The 14320-nt window shown below is 33.3% G+C and overlaps 1 protein-coding gene across 2 annotated transcripts in view; it reads right to left on the minus strand.

The window, feature by feature from the left end:
• LOC106069534 (probable dolichyl pyrophosphate Man9GlcNAc2 alpha-1,3-glucosyltransferase) overlaps positions 1-14320 on the minus strand; it is a 30492-nt gene that overhangs the window by 6901 nt on the left and 9271 nt on the right. Inside the window, exons 1-11 of one of the 2 annotated variants that reach the window (XM_013229218.2) lie at positions 14117-14268; positions 10237-10321; positions 10047-10136; positions 6802-6887; positions 5948-6036; positions 2387-2451; positions 2095-2277; positions 1426-1561; positions 1238-1323; positions 1010-1094; positions 834-904 (exon numbers count right to left, since the gene is read on the minus strand). In XM_013229218.2, the coding sequence (XP_013084672.2) occupies positions 834-904; positions 1010-1094; positions 1238-1323; positions 1426-1561; positions 2095-2277; positions 2387-2451; positions 5948-6036; positions 6802-6887; positions 10047-10136; positions 10237-10321; positions 14117-14225 (1085 nt within the window). In that variant the 5' untranslated portion in view covers positions 14226-14268. Of the gene's footprint in view, positions 1-833; positions 905-1009; positions 1095-1237; positions 1324-1425; positions 1562-2094; positions 2278-2386; positions 2452-5947; positions 6037-6801; positions 6888-10046; positions 10137-10236; positions 10322-14116; positions 14269-14320 lie in introns of those variants that run through there. The other variant, XM_013229219.2, reaches the window with a different exon arrangement.

Below are 14320 nucleotides of genomic sequence, written 5' to 3' on the forward strand. Positions count from 1 at the left end.
CTGTTTGGATAGAAAAAAAAAACTTTTGAAAATATTATTTCAGTGTGATAGCTAATTTCTGTCTCTTAAAGACAATTGTTCAATTATGCATACATAATACTGTATGCACATAAATATAAAACTTTTGTCAAAATAAGATCCTTCTCTTTAACAAGATTTGCTCTGGAAAATTCAATTTTACTAGCACTACAACTTTAGTCAATTGGATTCTACTATCAAGTTATGGTGTTTAATATATGCATGTTATGGTGCTTAAAATATGTTTAAGGTGTAACAAATACTTATGAAAGATTGCCCTTTTTGTTTTAAAAATTTAGCATTTACATCGTGTAGATTAGATTAGATTATGATTAGATCCTTTCTTTATACCAATGTATCAATCAAGGATGAAATAAATATTGAAGAACATTGAAAAGGTCTTATGATATTGTGATAAAGAATATAAAAAGAAAAATAACTATAAATAACAATGCATGATCAAGATAATCTTCATTATTGCTCTACCCTGCTTAGTTAACAGGAAAGTAAGATTTATATTGTACATTTAATAAACAACTAGGACAGCAGATTCATTTTAAAGCTTTTTACGGGTGTACATTCGTTTGGATCTAATGAAGCAATATCCATACATTTTAACAACACTGATTGAAGTTTGTAGCAATAAAACACATTTTTAAACCTATTATAGAAATATAAATTTGATAATGTTTAATACAAAAATAATTACAGTATTTTATTAATGTAATAAAATAGTGGAAATAAGAGATTTTATTTTTAAAAAGTAAAAAAAAAATAACTTAAAGACTTTAACAGATCCTGCTACTTCTACTTACATTACTGCTAATAAGATTGTCTTCTCATGAACATGAAAAGAGAAGAGGAAAAAAACCAAAGCAGCATTTATCTGTGGGACATAAATGTCAAAGAAATCTGACTTGGAAATGATCAAATAAATACATTTAACTTTAGGATAATCAAAAGTTTGAGTTTAGCAAACCCAATGACTTACTAGGGCATAATGCAAATGTTGAATGGTTGGGTTTTGAATGAGATGAAGAAACGAGGGCAGCAAACAGATTGTTGTAGTCACAAGGCTGAAAGAAAAAGTACATTTATAATAGATCTACATATTTATGCAATTTGTAAAGAAACATAAAAAGTACATTTTATATTAAAATTATTAAGATTGTCAGTGTTATAGTAATCTATCATTTAAAAACAATATTTGTTGCCCTACCAGATGATAGCCATATCTGACTGGGAGAATATTTCCTTGAATTTTATTATTATTGAAGCAGCACACCAAACATTAGCAACTTTATCCTTAGAGAAAAATGTTTAAATGCCCTTATTTATTAGTATAAAATTTAATCTAAGAAAATATGATTACTATAACAAGAAAAAAAAATCAGAGAAAGAACCAACCTCATATAAGCCTCTTTTGACAGGAAACAGCCTATGAATGACAGACAAAATTGAGTCAGCGCTTGAAATGAAGGGCAGCCATAAAGCTAAAAATGTCAGAGCTACCACAGATGATAATGAGATAAACTTGGTTATCCTTTGATAGAAAAAAAAAACAAGTATATACTATATTGTGAAGTTAAACATATTTACACAAAAAACATAAGCAATCAAATCATAATATTTTGCATCATAAAAAACTTAGTTCTTACTAAATCTAAGTGCCAATGAAAGCTAATAGTAATTAAAATGTCCTTTATGAATAGGAAATTGAACTAGTATGGAGCTGAATTACATGTTACATAGTTACAAAAGAACATTTCTTCTATTTAATAATGTTGTGAGTACAATAGTAAAGAGGCAGAGGCAGCAAGGGTCCCCTCCCTCTCCAAAAATTGAACATATTTTATATTTGCATAAGCAATACAAAACTTACATATAATGTAAATAAAGCTAACGAATGAAGTCACAGAAACATGTTATGAAGTGTTTTTATACTATTTAGGCGTCCCATATGCTCTAGCACTCAAGGCAGCTGCCCCTCAAGCCCTACCCACAGTAGACCACTGCCTAAGCAAATAAAAATGTATGAAACCCTAACCCTGATTTGTTAAAAAAAATATAATTTACCCTTGAGATATTTTTTGTTGTATCAATGCTCCAAACAAATATGCAAAGAAAGGCAAGGCATGATACAGTTCCATTTGTTTGTAGTTGAGAGCCAAACAGAACAGTAAACTTCCCAGTATGTCTTCTTTTTTGGTGAAAGCCAAAGTAGCAAGAATAAAAAGGCTGAGGCTGACATTGTTATATCTGTATTATCAGTAGAGGAAACTATTATTTTCAATTCTCATGAATAAATAAAACTACCATGCATATCATTATTAGATCTAATTATATTTAAATTTTTTTAAAAGGATACTGAAAATGACCGTTGTCAATAAGAATTAGTCCAGGATATCCAACAAGCATTGTGATTTGTATTAACTGTAAATATGCATTTAAAAATATGTTTTAAAATTTTTTTTTTTTTTTTTGCTGTTATTACTGTAAGTTGAAAAAAAATGTTTAATTTTTTTTTTGCTGTTGTTTATTTGATATAATCATTTGATATTAAATTATCAAGAACAATATATACTCACAATTTAAATTGATGTAAACTTTTTCCAAGAGTTTATATAACTACGAAAATTTATTTTTCAAATATAGATTATTATTTATATGTGTTAACTTTCACCAAATCTCAAAGTTTATATTTTGTTGACTTTTATTATAATAAATTATAATTATAAATAGACAAGTTCTTTTAATATATTTTCAATATAAACAACATTTGTTTCTTACCAATCCAACAAAACAACTAGATGGAACTATAAAAAAGCTAACTGGGCAGCTTTTTCACAAGAAACAGACACAAAACTATTAAGCATAATTGAAACAGACGTCAATTCAACCTACACAACTATAGTCTCCAACATCTTACAAGCAGAAAAAAAATACATCCCTCGAGGCCAAATTAAGAAATACAAACCTTTTTGGACACCTGAATTAGATAAATTAGTAAAAGAAAGAAACACGGCCAGGAAGACTATAGAAAAAAAAACTACTAGAGAGAACAAGACAACATACAACAAATTGACAGGGCTTATAAGATACAAAATTAAAACAGAAAAAAAGAAAAAGTGGACCACAACATGCGAACAACTAGATCTAAACAAGGATGGTCGAAAGGCCTGGACCCTTCTGCACCGGCTAGCAGGAAAGAAACAAATAACAAACCCCCAACCTATAAAAGGCACTGACGACATAATAACAGAAAACCTTAAAAAAGGCTGAAACCTTCAATAAATATTTTGCCAGGATTAACAAGTCAAAGCCAAGAAAACAACTGGACCAGGCCTTCAGTAATATCATAAAGAAGAAAAAGCTCCAACAGTCAACTGTCAGATCTTTGACACTCCCTTCACTTTACATGAGCTCAATACTGCCCTAAAAAGCCTCAAGTCAAGAAAATCCCCTGGACCCGATAAAATAACAAATGAAATGATTCGGGGACTAGGACCACAGGCCCAAAACTGTATACTTAACTTTATCAACCATACATGGAAAACTGGAGACATACCACAGGAATGGAGAACCGCAAACATAATACCCATTTTAAAGAAAAATAAACCACCTGGAGACCCAAAAAGTTATAGACCAATATCTCTAACATCCAACATAACCGACTTTATTGGTGGCTAGAAAGTACTTGCTCACTCCACAATGCACAAGCTGGCTTCAGGAAAGCAAGTAGAACAGAAGACCACCTCTTTCGTTTTATCCAGGACACAGTAGAAGGGTTTCATGAAAACAAGCACACTACAGCAGTATTTATAGATTTACAGCAAGCCTATGATAGAGTGTGGAGAAAAGGTCTATTTTTGAAGATGAAAAAAATGGGCATCCATGGAAAAATGTACAGCTGGATCAGGGCATTCTTAAAAAACAGAACCATCCAAACCCAATTCGAAGGTGCCATCTCTAGTAAAAAAAGTTTGGAAGAAGGACTACCACAAGGTTCAGACCTTAGCTGCACTCTCTTTCTAATCTTCATGAATGACCTCCCGGACCTCATTTCGGTCAATAAGGCACTTTATGCAGACGACCTTTTAATTTGGACTACAGAGAAATATCCAGTGCTGACTAGATCCAAACTAAATAGAGCCCTCACAACTATCTCCACATATTCAAAATTATGGAAAATGGAAATAAACAAAGAAAAGTCAGTTTATTCAATCTTTAGCCACAGCAACAAAACAGCAAAAAGAAACTACATCCTAAAAATAGACTCTCAGCCAATAAATAAAGAAGAAAATCCAACATATCTTGGTGTAAAACTAGACCAAAGACTGTCTCTAAAACACTTTATGGCAGATTTAAAAAGAAAAGGCATCACAAAGATTAAACATAATAAAACACCTAGCAGGAACATCCTGGGGAGCTGAAAAGAAAACCTTAAGACAGTTATACACTGGATATGTCAGATCTGTAATGGATAACTGTCTCTCCATACAAGTAGCTGCCAACAAAACCTATAAACCATCATTAGATACAATCCAAAACCAAGCCTTGCGGCTAATTAGTGGAGGTATGAGAACTACTCCCACAGCAGCCTGTGAAATAGACTCCAATATTGAACCTCTTAAGTTAAGGCGCAACAGAGCAGCATTAGAAGCTATTGAGAGATACAGAAGGTTGGAGGACGATCATCGAAATAAATTACTAATACAGAGAAATAGGAAAAACAACCAAAAAAAGCAAAGGACTCTGATCCAACTTACTGACGAACTAGCCCTAAAACACCACCTACCCAATAACAGAGAAAAAATTACCAGGTTTTCAAACATTACACCCGGACTAAACTACAAACAACCAACCATCAAAACACATTTACTAAATAACACCTTAACAAAAGAATCAAATCCACTGGAGCTCAAAGTAGGCACGCTTGAAACAATCGAAAGCTATCAAAAAACAGCTATCCATATTTATACAGACAAATCGGCTTTCAAAGCTACCATCAATGCTGGTCTTGGTGCCTTCCTGGTCTTCCCTAAAAATAAACACTTTGAGATAAGCGCACCCTGAGGTGATTACTGCTCAAACTTCCAAGCCGAAATTAAGGCAATTACCATAGCACTCCAGACAGTGGAAAACAAATTATATGAAGGAGTGCAACCACCATCACATATTGTTGTCTTTACAGACTCCCAATCTACTCTACAAGCACTTAACAGCAGCACCTCAAACAGCCCAAGAGAGTTGACAACACTCATTGTGATAATCCACCAGATGATATCAAAATTAAATATCAATATTACACTACAGTGGATCCCTGGACACATTGGCATCATGGGAAATGAAAAGGCAGATAAGCTATCAAAGGCAGGTTCATCTATGGAACAACCAGATAGACCTGTTAACTACCTCACCCTAAGGTCAATGTTAGTCAACAATCACAAAGAGGAGTGGCTCAACCAATGGGCATCAGGAAACACAGGCAGAGCCATGTACAGAGAAATGACTACGTCTAACAAACTGGACAGTATTAACTTCCTCCCCCGCAAAGAACAATCTACAATCTTCCAACTAAGAACAGGACACACACCACTATTAAATTACCACCTGAACAAAATAAACTCCACACAACTACCCCTTTGCAGACATTGTGCCCACCCCTTTGAAACCGTAAACCATATCCTCTTTGAATGCCCCTCCCTAATCCACCTTAGGCAGACCCTACTTCCACTACAGCCCAACATAACCAACAGCCTGTACGGCAGTGCTGAACAACTGAAGAAAACAGCACACTTTTTTTCCTTGGCACAATCTGCAAAAGAGCTCACAGCTCAGCAGCAATAAAGCTGGCTAGAAGAAGAAGAAGAAGTTTCTTAAATCTGAAAGAGATATTTATTAAAAGTAAATTGAAGAAAATACTTACTATATCTTTTTCCTTAATTTTTTTTGATTGTGAATACATGAAAAAAGCTATTGCAGTAGGCAGGAAAAGTAATAAGTCCATTGCAAGAACTGAAAAAAAAAAAAAAAATAAATACAACTTTCAGTATAGAATATTTATGAATAAACCTAAGATCTAGTAATTCTTGTATAATAATAATAATAATAATCTTTATTGTCCGTATGGAAATTTGTCTTACAATTAGTGCATTACACCAAACAAAAAACATTATAATTATAAGAAACCAAAGTGTACATTCACACCAGACTCACCCATAATTTACATGTATAAATGATGGATTTTTTTAGATTGTGTATGATGCTGTTTGTTTGTTTTTCAAATCAGTTTAAATAAACTTCAATTGTAAATGTAAAGTCCAGCACAAAGTTTACAAATTATACTACTAGCTATATAGGTTAGATAAATGGGAGAAAAATATGAATAGAAAGAAAGAAAGCTGTTAATTTCTAAATTTGTTCACAAATTTTCCTATAACTCTAGTTGTGGTAATACATATCTCTTGAAAACGTTTACAGGGTTAAAAATATCAAGATTAAATTAACCAAATATAAAACTTCCTGTTGTGCTGCTCGAGATCTTTATGAAAGATTTCAATGCCCTAAAGATACATGAAGCAAAAAACATAAATAAGAAATCACACTCTAATATAGCTTTGTGAGTTCCTAATAAACTATACAGAACATTGTAAACAATATTAAAACAATCATTCCATTCAATTAGTCAAATGGGAAAAAGCAAGGCACTAAAGCAAACCAAATATGGCATGACAAAAATATTTTTCAAATTTAGATCTATATTGAGAGTTATGTAATTACCAGTCATACGCATAAAAATTTTCACAGGTGGATCTTCCATCCCTTTTGAACCTAATTTCACAAAATCAGGATTAATGTATCTAGCTCTGAAACAAATAAAGATTATACACAAAATCTAATTATTGGCAGGCTTATTATTAAGTCATTTTATGAAAAAGAGAGGTTTTGTTGGAACTATTTTTAATATCAAAATTAATATGGTATAAAACATGAAAGAGGTGGTCAAAAAGACTCTCTTTTAAAAAAGGATAGTATTATTTTAAATAAGTAATAGAAAAAAACGAGTTTTGTAAAATCATTTCCTACTTTAAAAAGATTATAGCTTTGCACAAAAACGTTCTTCAATTAAAACTCCAGCTAATGATTTTGCTAGAGCATGTGGACTGGAACATCTTCATAAGATGGTATGCAAAATGTTTATGTGTTTTATTCAAATCTTTACTACTTACTTACTTAGAACCTCCTGCATATGGTGCTACTGGGATAATGATGTGTTAAATAGGTGGATTTCTGTCTTCTATGAAGGTGTAGCACAAAAGTTATACAAGGTCGTCCTTATTTGCTTTTTTCTCATATTGGACTTCATGTCTGAGGAAATATCCCACAAAACTCATGCGATGCTCAGTCACAACCTGATTAAGTAGTCAAGTCCAAGTTTGGTATTGGATTTCTTCGTTTGTGACCTGATCTCTGTAACTGATTCCTAAAATCTGTCTTAGCCATTGTTGCTGAGCCCAATTTAACCTTTTCTTGTTTTTGGCAGATGACTTCTGTCTTGCATGCATATGTCGCTACTGGGATGATGTGTTAAATAGGTGGATTTTTGCCACAAGCCCAATAGCTTGGCATGTCCAACAGGACGTAACCTTCGGCTGTATAGGTGTTATAGGATCTGGAAGAATTTTTCAGGGATACCTTATATTCTTTTATTATTTTCCATAGTGATTCTCAATGGGTACTATTAAATATAGTAGCCATTGTTGGTATTCAAGACTTTGTTCTATGTTTTGTAGAATGAACATCAGCTCTGCACATGATTTGCCTCTTCGAAAGCCACTTGCTCTTCACTGAGCCTCTCATTCACAGACTGTTGAAGTTATCTCAACAGAACAATGCTGAAAGCTTTGCCCAGGGCGGAAGATAATGCCCCTCCAGTTGTTGCAATGTGTCAAGTTGCCCTTTTTAGGAAGCTTTACAACCATTCCTTTTAGCCAGTTCTCTGAGACTTAGAAGTTTGCCAACAGAGATTTAATAGAAAATTAAAAGAAATTTCTATAAATCAAATAAGATCATAAAACAAAAATGTTATTTAACCTTGGTTAGGCCAATAATAGAATATGCATCCTCTGTTTGGGACCCCTCAACTCAAGAAAACATTAAGAAACTGGAACAGACACAAAATAGAGCAGTGAGATTCATAACAAACGAATATTCACATTTGAATAGAGTAACACCTTTAGTAAAATCACTAAATTTAGAAAGCCTTCAGGATAGAAGACTTAAAAGTAAAGTAGCAATTATACATAAAACACTGAACCATAATCTTCAAATACAAAAACAAAATTTATTAAATACTCAGAAAGACACAAAGATAAAGGTACATTCTTTATTCCATATGCTAGGACAAATTTGTACAAATGTTCTTTCTTCCCTAGCGCTATTAAAGCATGGAATGGGTTGCCTGAGCTAGTCAGGAAAACCAGTGACTTGGCAGAATTTAGGTCATTGGTTAATATGCATGACTAAATGCATGATGCGTAGGATGTAATCATCTTCTTTTTTGAAGTAACGTCTATATCATATGAGATAAGATCAGTCCTTCTGTCAACAAGGCACTGTCCCCATGTTTTAGCATTTCCACTGACACCATATCAAATATCTCTCTCGTATCTCACTCACAAGGAGGTCTACAGAAGCTAGTGAACGCCTTAGCAGCTGCTTGTCAAGAGTTTAGCCTTACTATAAGTCTCTCCAAGACCGAAATCCTGGCACAGACGTCGCAGAAATACCTATAATATAAATTGGGAACCACACCCTTTCAGTGGTGCAGGAATTTACCTACTTGGGTTCAACAATTGTCAGTAACCTAGACTTAGACATCGAGCTGACAAAAAGGATAGGAAAAGCTACCACAGCATTGGCAAAACTCTCCAAGCGCGTCTGGGAAAATGGTAAATTGACCACAGCGACCAAAATCCTAGTCTACAATGCCTGTGTTGTGAGCACTCTCCTTTATGGCAGTGAGAGCTGGTCAACATACATGTACCAAGAGCACAGATTGAATAGTTTCCACTTGCGCTGCCTGAGACGCATAATGGGCGTCTCTTGGAGGGACCATGTCTCCAATCAGGAAGTTTTAAGATTGGCCAATATGAACAGCATGTATGCTCTCCTGACACAAAGAAGATTACGCTGGCTCGGACATGTCACCCGCATGCCAGATGGCAGAATCCCGAAAGATATCTTATATGCTGAGCTTGTGGAAGGAGTCAGACCCAAGGGCCGCCCAAGACTAACATATAGAGATGTCTGCAAGCGAGACATGAGAGCCTCAGGCATCAGCGAAAGTATGTGGGAAAACATAGCCAAAGACCGGAGTGCATGGAGACAGACTGTGCGTGCTGGGACAACCCTTGCTGAGAACAAAAGAATTGAAGCGGCTTTAATCAAGAGGGATAAAAAGAAAGCTGCCCTGTCTGCTAGCCCTAAATCAGAGGCATACACATGTACGAATTGTGGCAAAGTCTGCCGTTCTAGAATTGGCTTGATTAGCCACACCAGATTCTGCCCCGTCTCAAGATTAAGCCAAAACCAGTGACTCATTTGGGCGCATCCATTGCCTTTCGAGACAAAAGGAGCCATATATATCAAATATCCCCCACAGGTCCACAAAAGAGATTGGATCAGAGTGCACTGAACATGCTATAATCATTAAAAATACAATATACAAAAGTTGATTAAATAAAAAGCAATCTTAAAAAAAAAAAAGACCCAAACCAAATTTAATTTTTAAATGATTTTATAATGATCAAACCAAAGCTTTCACTATGTGTCCAATTAGGTAATTAATTTTTTTTCTAATCATCTCTTAACCAATTTTAACTTTCTGAACAAATGAAGAGAATGCAAGCAAATAGTAGGAATCGAACAAATAGATTTTTTTTTGTTTTTTTTTTTGACAAAATGAAGGAACATGACAATGTAGGAACAAACAAAAATAACCAAGAAATGAAATAGTAATTTACATTTTTCCATTGATCATCATATGATAAGCTGTGAGTGGGGGATAATCAAGGCCCCAATACTGTAGATCATTATCTTTTGTGTCCTTATACCTAAATGAAAAAAAAAAATTAATGTTAAAAAAGAAAAGTGTTAAGTAACATTTAATTTACTCAACCAATGACAATCTCAATAAAGAGTCAAGGATCTTACCAGTCTTCAGCTGGTAGATTGACTGTTATTTCCATCCAATGTCTTTGAGCTTCAAAATCACCAAACATAGGTGGCTTACCTTGACCTAGTATGGTTCAGATAGTAACAACAAAAAAATTAGATGACAGTTAAAAAAATATATTTTCTGTGTTTTTCCCAATCATTCCTGGACAGCCAAAAAGAATATATATATGAGATGTTTTTGCCTTCTCCCAGCATTGGGGGCACCATTAATGGAAGTTTAGCATGTCCCATGCAAAGTAAAAACAGGACAATGGTAACCAAGGTGATTGGTAATCTTATTGAAGACTCTATGGCCTACTAGGAAACCAACTATTGAGCAGCCTAGAAGCTTTCATCATGCTTGAGCATACAGAAGCAGAAAAATTGTTGGAGTGTTGCTGAAACCTCCAAAAGGCATGTGGAGTCTGGGAACACATGAAATGCTCTGACTGGGCCTCCTTGTGGTTGACAACATCTAGAAATCTATACTACAGGGACAGGGTGATTAAAAAGGAATGTATCAAAACCATTGCGCTCTTTTTCAACAAAAACAAAAATTTATACCTAGCTAGACACACGGTTGTCTATAACTTCAAGTTTTTATTTCATGCTATATAAAACTCAACATAACCATTGTTGGTGCACAGACAACATCAAGCCAATATAAATGAAAATTCCTCCCAGGGAATTGCCATTATGAGACAATCAAGATAGTAGATTGAAAATTCCAAATGTCATATATACGTTAATTTGTAATTATAATATATCTAGATTATTCTAGATTTAGATTTTAGATCTAGATCTCACCTAGAAATGCCAAGCTAGATTGGCTAGATTTAAATTATTTATAATATAATATTATCTGACTAGATCTATAGATATAGATCAAGAAAAAAAGATAAGATTTGATAATGATTCTACTTCTTGACTAGATGACTAGATAGTAAGATAGATAGATCTAGATTTAAAAAGTTTGATAAGTTTAATAAGAGACTAAATTTAAATTGACTTTAATTTAAAATTTAAAGTAAGTAAATACTAAAAGTAGATCTAGACTACTCTCTCTCTCGGGCATCTAGATTTATAATACTATATATTATTATATATAGTCCTAATATTAAATATATATAGATAGAGACTAATAGATCTAGATCTAGTAAAAGTTACTTTACTAAAGTAAAAAAAAAGGTAATAAAAGTAATAAAAAGAGTCAAAGACTCTTAGACTGAAAGAGAGAGTGCTAGACCTAGAGTCACTAGACTTCACTAGAGACTAGAGTCACTAGTAGTAGTTACTAAGTGAACTAAGTCTAAGTTAGTACTTTACTACTTAAGTGACTTATATTATACTTTAGAGTTAAGTGAGTCTTATCTTCTTATCTTATATAATACAGACGTTACTTCAAAAAAGAAGATGATTACGTCCTACGCGTCATGCATATTAACCAATGACTTAAATTCTGCCAAGTCACTGGTTTTCCTGGCTAGCTCAGGCAACCCATTCCATGCTCTAATAGCACTAGGGAAGAAGGAGTATTTGTACAAATTTGTCCTAGCATATGGGACGAGGAATGTGCCTTTATCTTTGTGTCTTTCAGAGTATTTTATTAAATTTTGTTTTTGTATTTGAAGATTATGGTTCAGTGTTTTATGTATTATTGCTACTTTACTTTTGAGCCTTCTGTCCTGAAGGCTTTCTAAATTTAGTGATTTTACTAAAGGTGTTACTCTAGTCAAATGTGAATATTCGTTTGTTATGAATCGCACTGCTCTATTTTGTGTCTGTTCTAGTTTCTTAATGTTTTCTTGAGTTGAGGGGTCCCAAACAGAGGATGCATATTCTATTATTGGCCTAACCAAGGTTAAATAACATTTTAGTTTTATGTTCTTATTTGATTTATAGAAATTTCTTTTAATAAATCCTAATGCTTTGTTTGATTTTTTTGTAGTTTCATCAATATGTGGATTCCATGACAGTTTTTCATTTATTATAACACCTAGGTATTTTGCGTTTTTAGTCTGTGTTACTGGTTTGCCATGAATAAGATAAGTGGAATTAATTTGTTTTAGTTTTTTTGTTACTCTTAACAACTGACATTTTTCTGGGTGGAAAGACATGCTCCAATTTGATTCCCATTTCTGTAATTCATCTAATTCTCTTTGTAAAATATCTGTGTCTTGTGTTGTTTTTATTGTTCTATATATTATGCAATCGTCTGCAAATAATCTGACTTTTGTTCCTGAAGTAATGCAATTTGGTAAATCATTTATGTAAATTAAAAATAGTAGTGGACCCAAGACTGTTCCTTGAGGTACACCTGAGTTTACTGTTATCAGTGTTGATTTAGAGCCATTTATTATTACAGTTTGTTCTCTCCCTATCAGAAAGTCTTTAATCCACTGATGCAGTGGACCATTAATGCCGAAATATTTTAATTTTTTAAGCAAACTATGGTGGTGAACTTTGTCAAAAGCCTTAGAAAAATCTAGTAAGATAGCATCTATTTGTTCACTATTATCTAAACCTTTTGAAAAATCATCAATTAGTCCTATTAGTTGTGTTTCACATGATCTATATTTCCTAAAGCCATGTTGGTATGATGTGAGGACATTATGTTTGTCTAAGTGGTTTATGATGTTGCTACATATTATGTGTTCTAGGATTTTACATGTGATGCTGGTAAGTGATACTGGTCTGTAGTTTCCTGGGTCAGATTTTTCTCCTTTTTTAAATAGGGGGGTGACATTAGCTTCTTTCCAGTCCTTTGGTACTCTGCCCTGGTTAAGTGAAGCCTGAAAGAGTATTTTGAACACTGGGGCTAGTTCATTACTTAGTTCTTTGAGTAATCTAGCTGGAATACCATCAGGTCCAGAAGCTTTATTTGGTTTGGTGTTGGCTAATAGTTTTTGAATTCCATTTTCTTGTACTACTATATCTTCTATGTTGTCTACTTGGTTCAAACTCAGTAATATGTCTTTGTCTCCTGGGGCCGAGAATGCTGATGCAAAGTATTTGTTTAGAATGTTTGCTTTAGTTTCATTATCATTATGTATTATGTTATGTTCATCTTTTAATGGCGCTACGCCTGTTGTTTCCATTTTCTTAGACTTAATGTATGACCATAGGTTTTTGTTGTTGTCTTTAGATATTACATTGTTTATGTATTCACTCTGCAGCTGTCTGCTTACTTTTTGGGTTAAGTGTTTAATTTTTATATACTTTTTGTAAACTCTTTCTGCATTAGTTTCTTTAAATTTTCTATATAGGTTTTCCTTCTGTTTACAAAGCTTCTTTAGTCTATTATTAAACCAGCATTTATTTAATTTGTTTGATGTGTATTTAGTTGGTATTTGATTTTCTATAATGCTTTTAAGATGGTTTTTAATGAAATTCCAGAGGTCATCGACTGGTTGGTTAATGTCTTTTTCTAATAAGAATGTTTGTTGAAAGTTTAATGCAGCTTGGTGTAGTTGTGTTAGGTTACATTTATTCCAGAGTAAGATTTTTCTTTTGGGTTTTGTATTGGCTACTGCTTTTATCTGACTGTGTATTTTTATGATCTCATGGTCTGATAGACCAGGGATAATATCATAATCAACTACTAATCCAGGTCTGTTGGTTAAGAAGAGATCTAATGTGTTGTTTAATCTAGTTGGCTTTTTAATGATTTGATCTAAACTTAGGTTGTGTAAAGTTTCTATGAAAAGCTCATTTATGTCCTTAAGGTTTTGGTGTTTATCTATGGTTAGTGTTTTCCAATTTATATCAGGTACGGTAGGTTGAAATCACCCATAATCCAGTCTTATTAGTCTTAACGCTTATAGTTATTAAGTAACTTTACTTATATTAAAACAAATGGTCATTCATATTTTATTACCGGAGTGTCCCCATAGCGAAACACTTAACTTTAATGTGAGTGTTGCCAAAACAATAAGTGTTGTTTGTACATAAAAAGAAATGGAATAGTTGTACGTGGAGAACTCCATGTTAACTCTAAGATAAACATCCGGTGAAATCGCGTTTCCGGTTTTCCTTTCTGTTTTAAAATAAATTTAGTCTATTCACATTTTTAATGTCTAGC

This window comes from Biomphalaria glabrata, chromosome 5, assembly GCF_947242115.1.
Source record: "Biomphalaria glabrata chromosome 5, xgBioGlab47.1, whole genome shotgun sequence".
NCBI classification, from domain to species: Eukaryota; Metazoa; Mollusca; class Gastropoda; family Planorbidae; genus Biomphalaria; species Biomphalaria glabrata.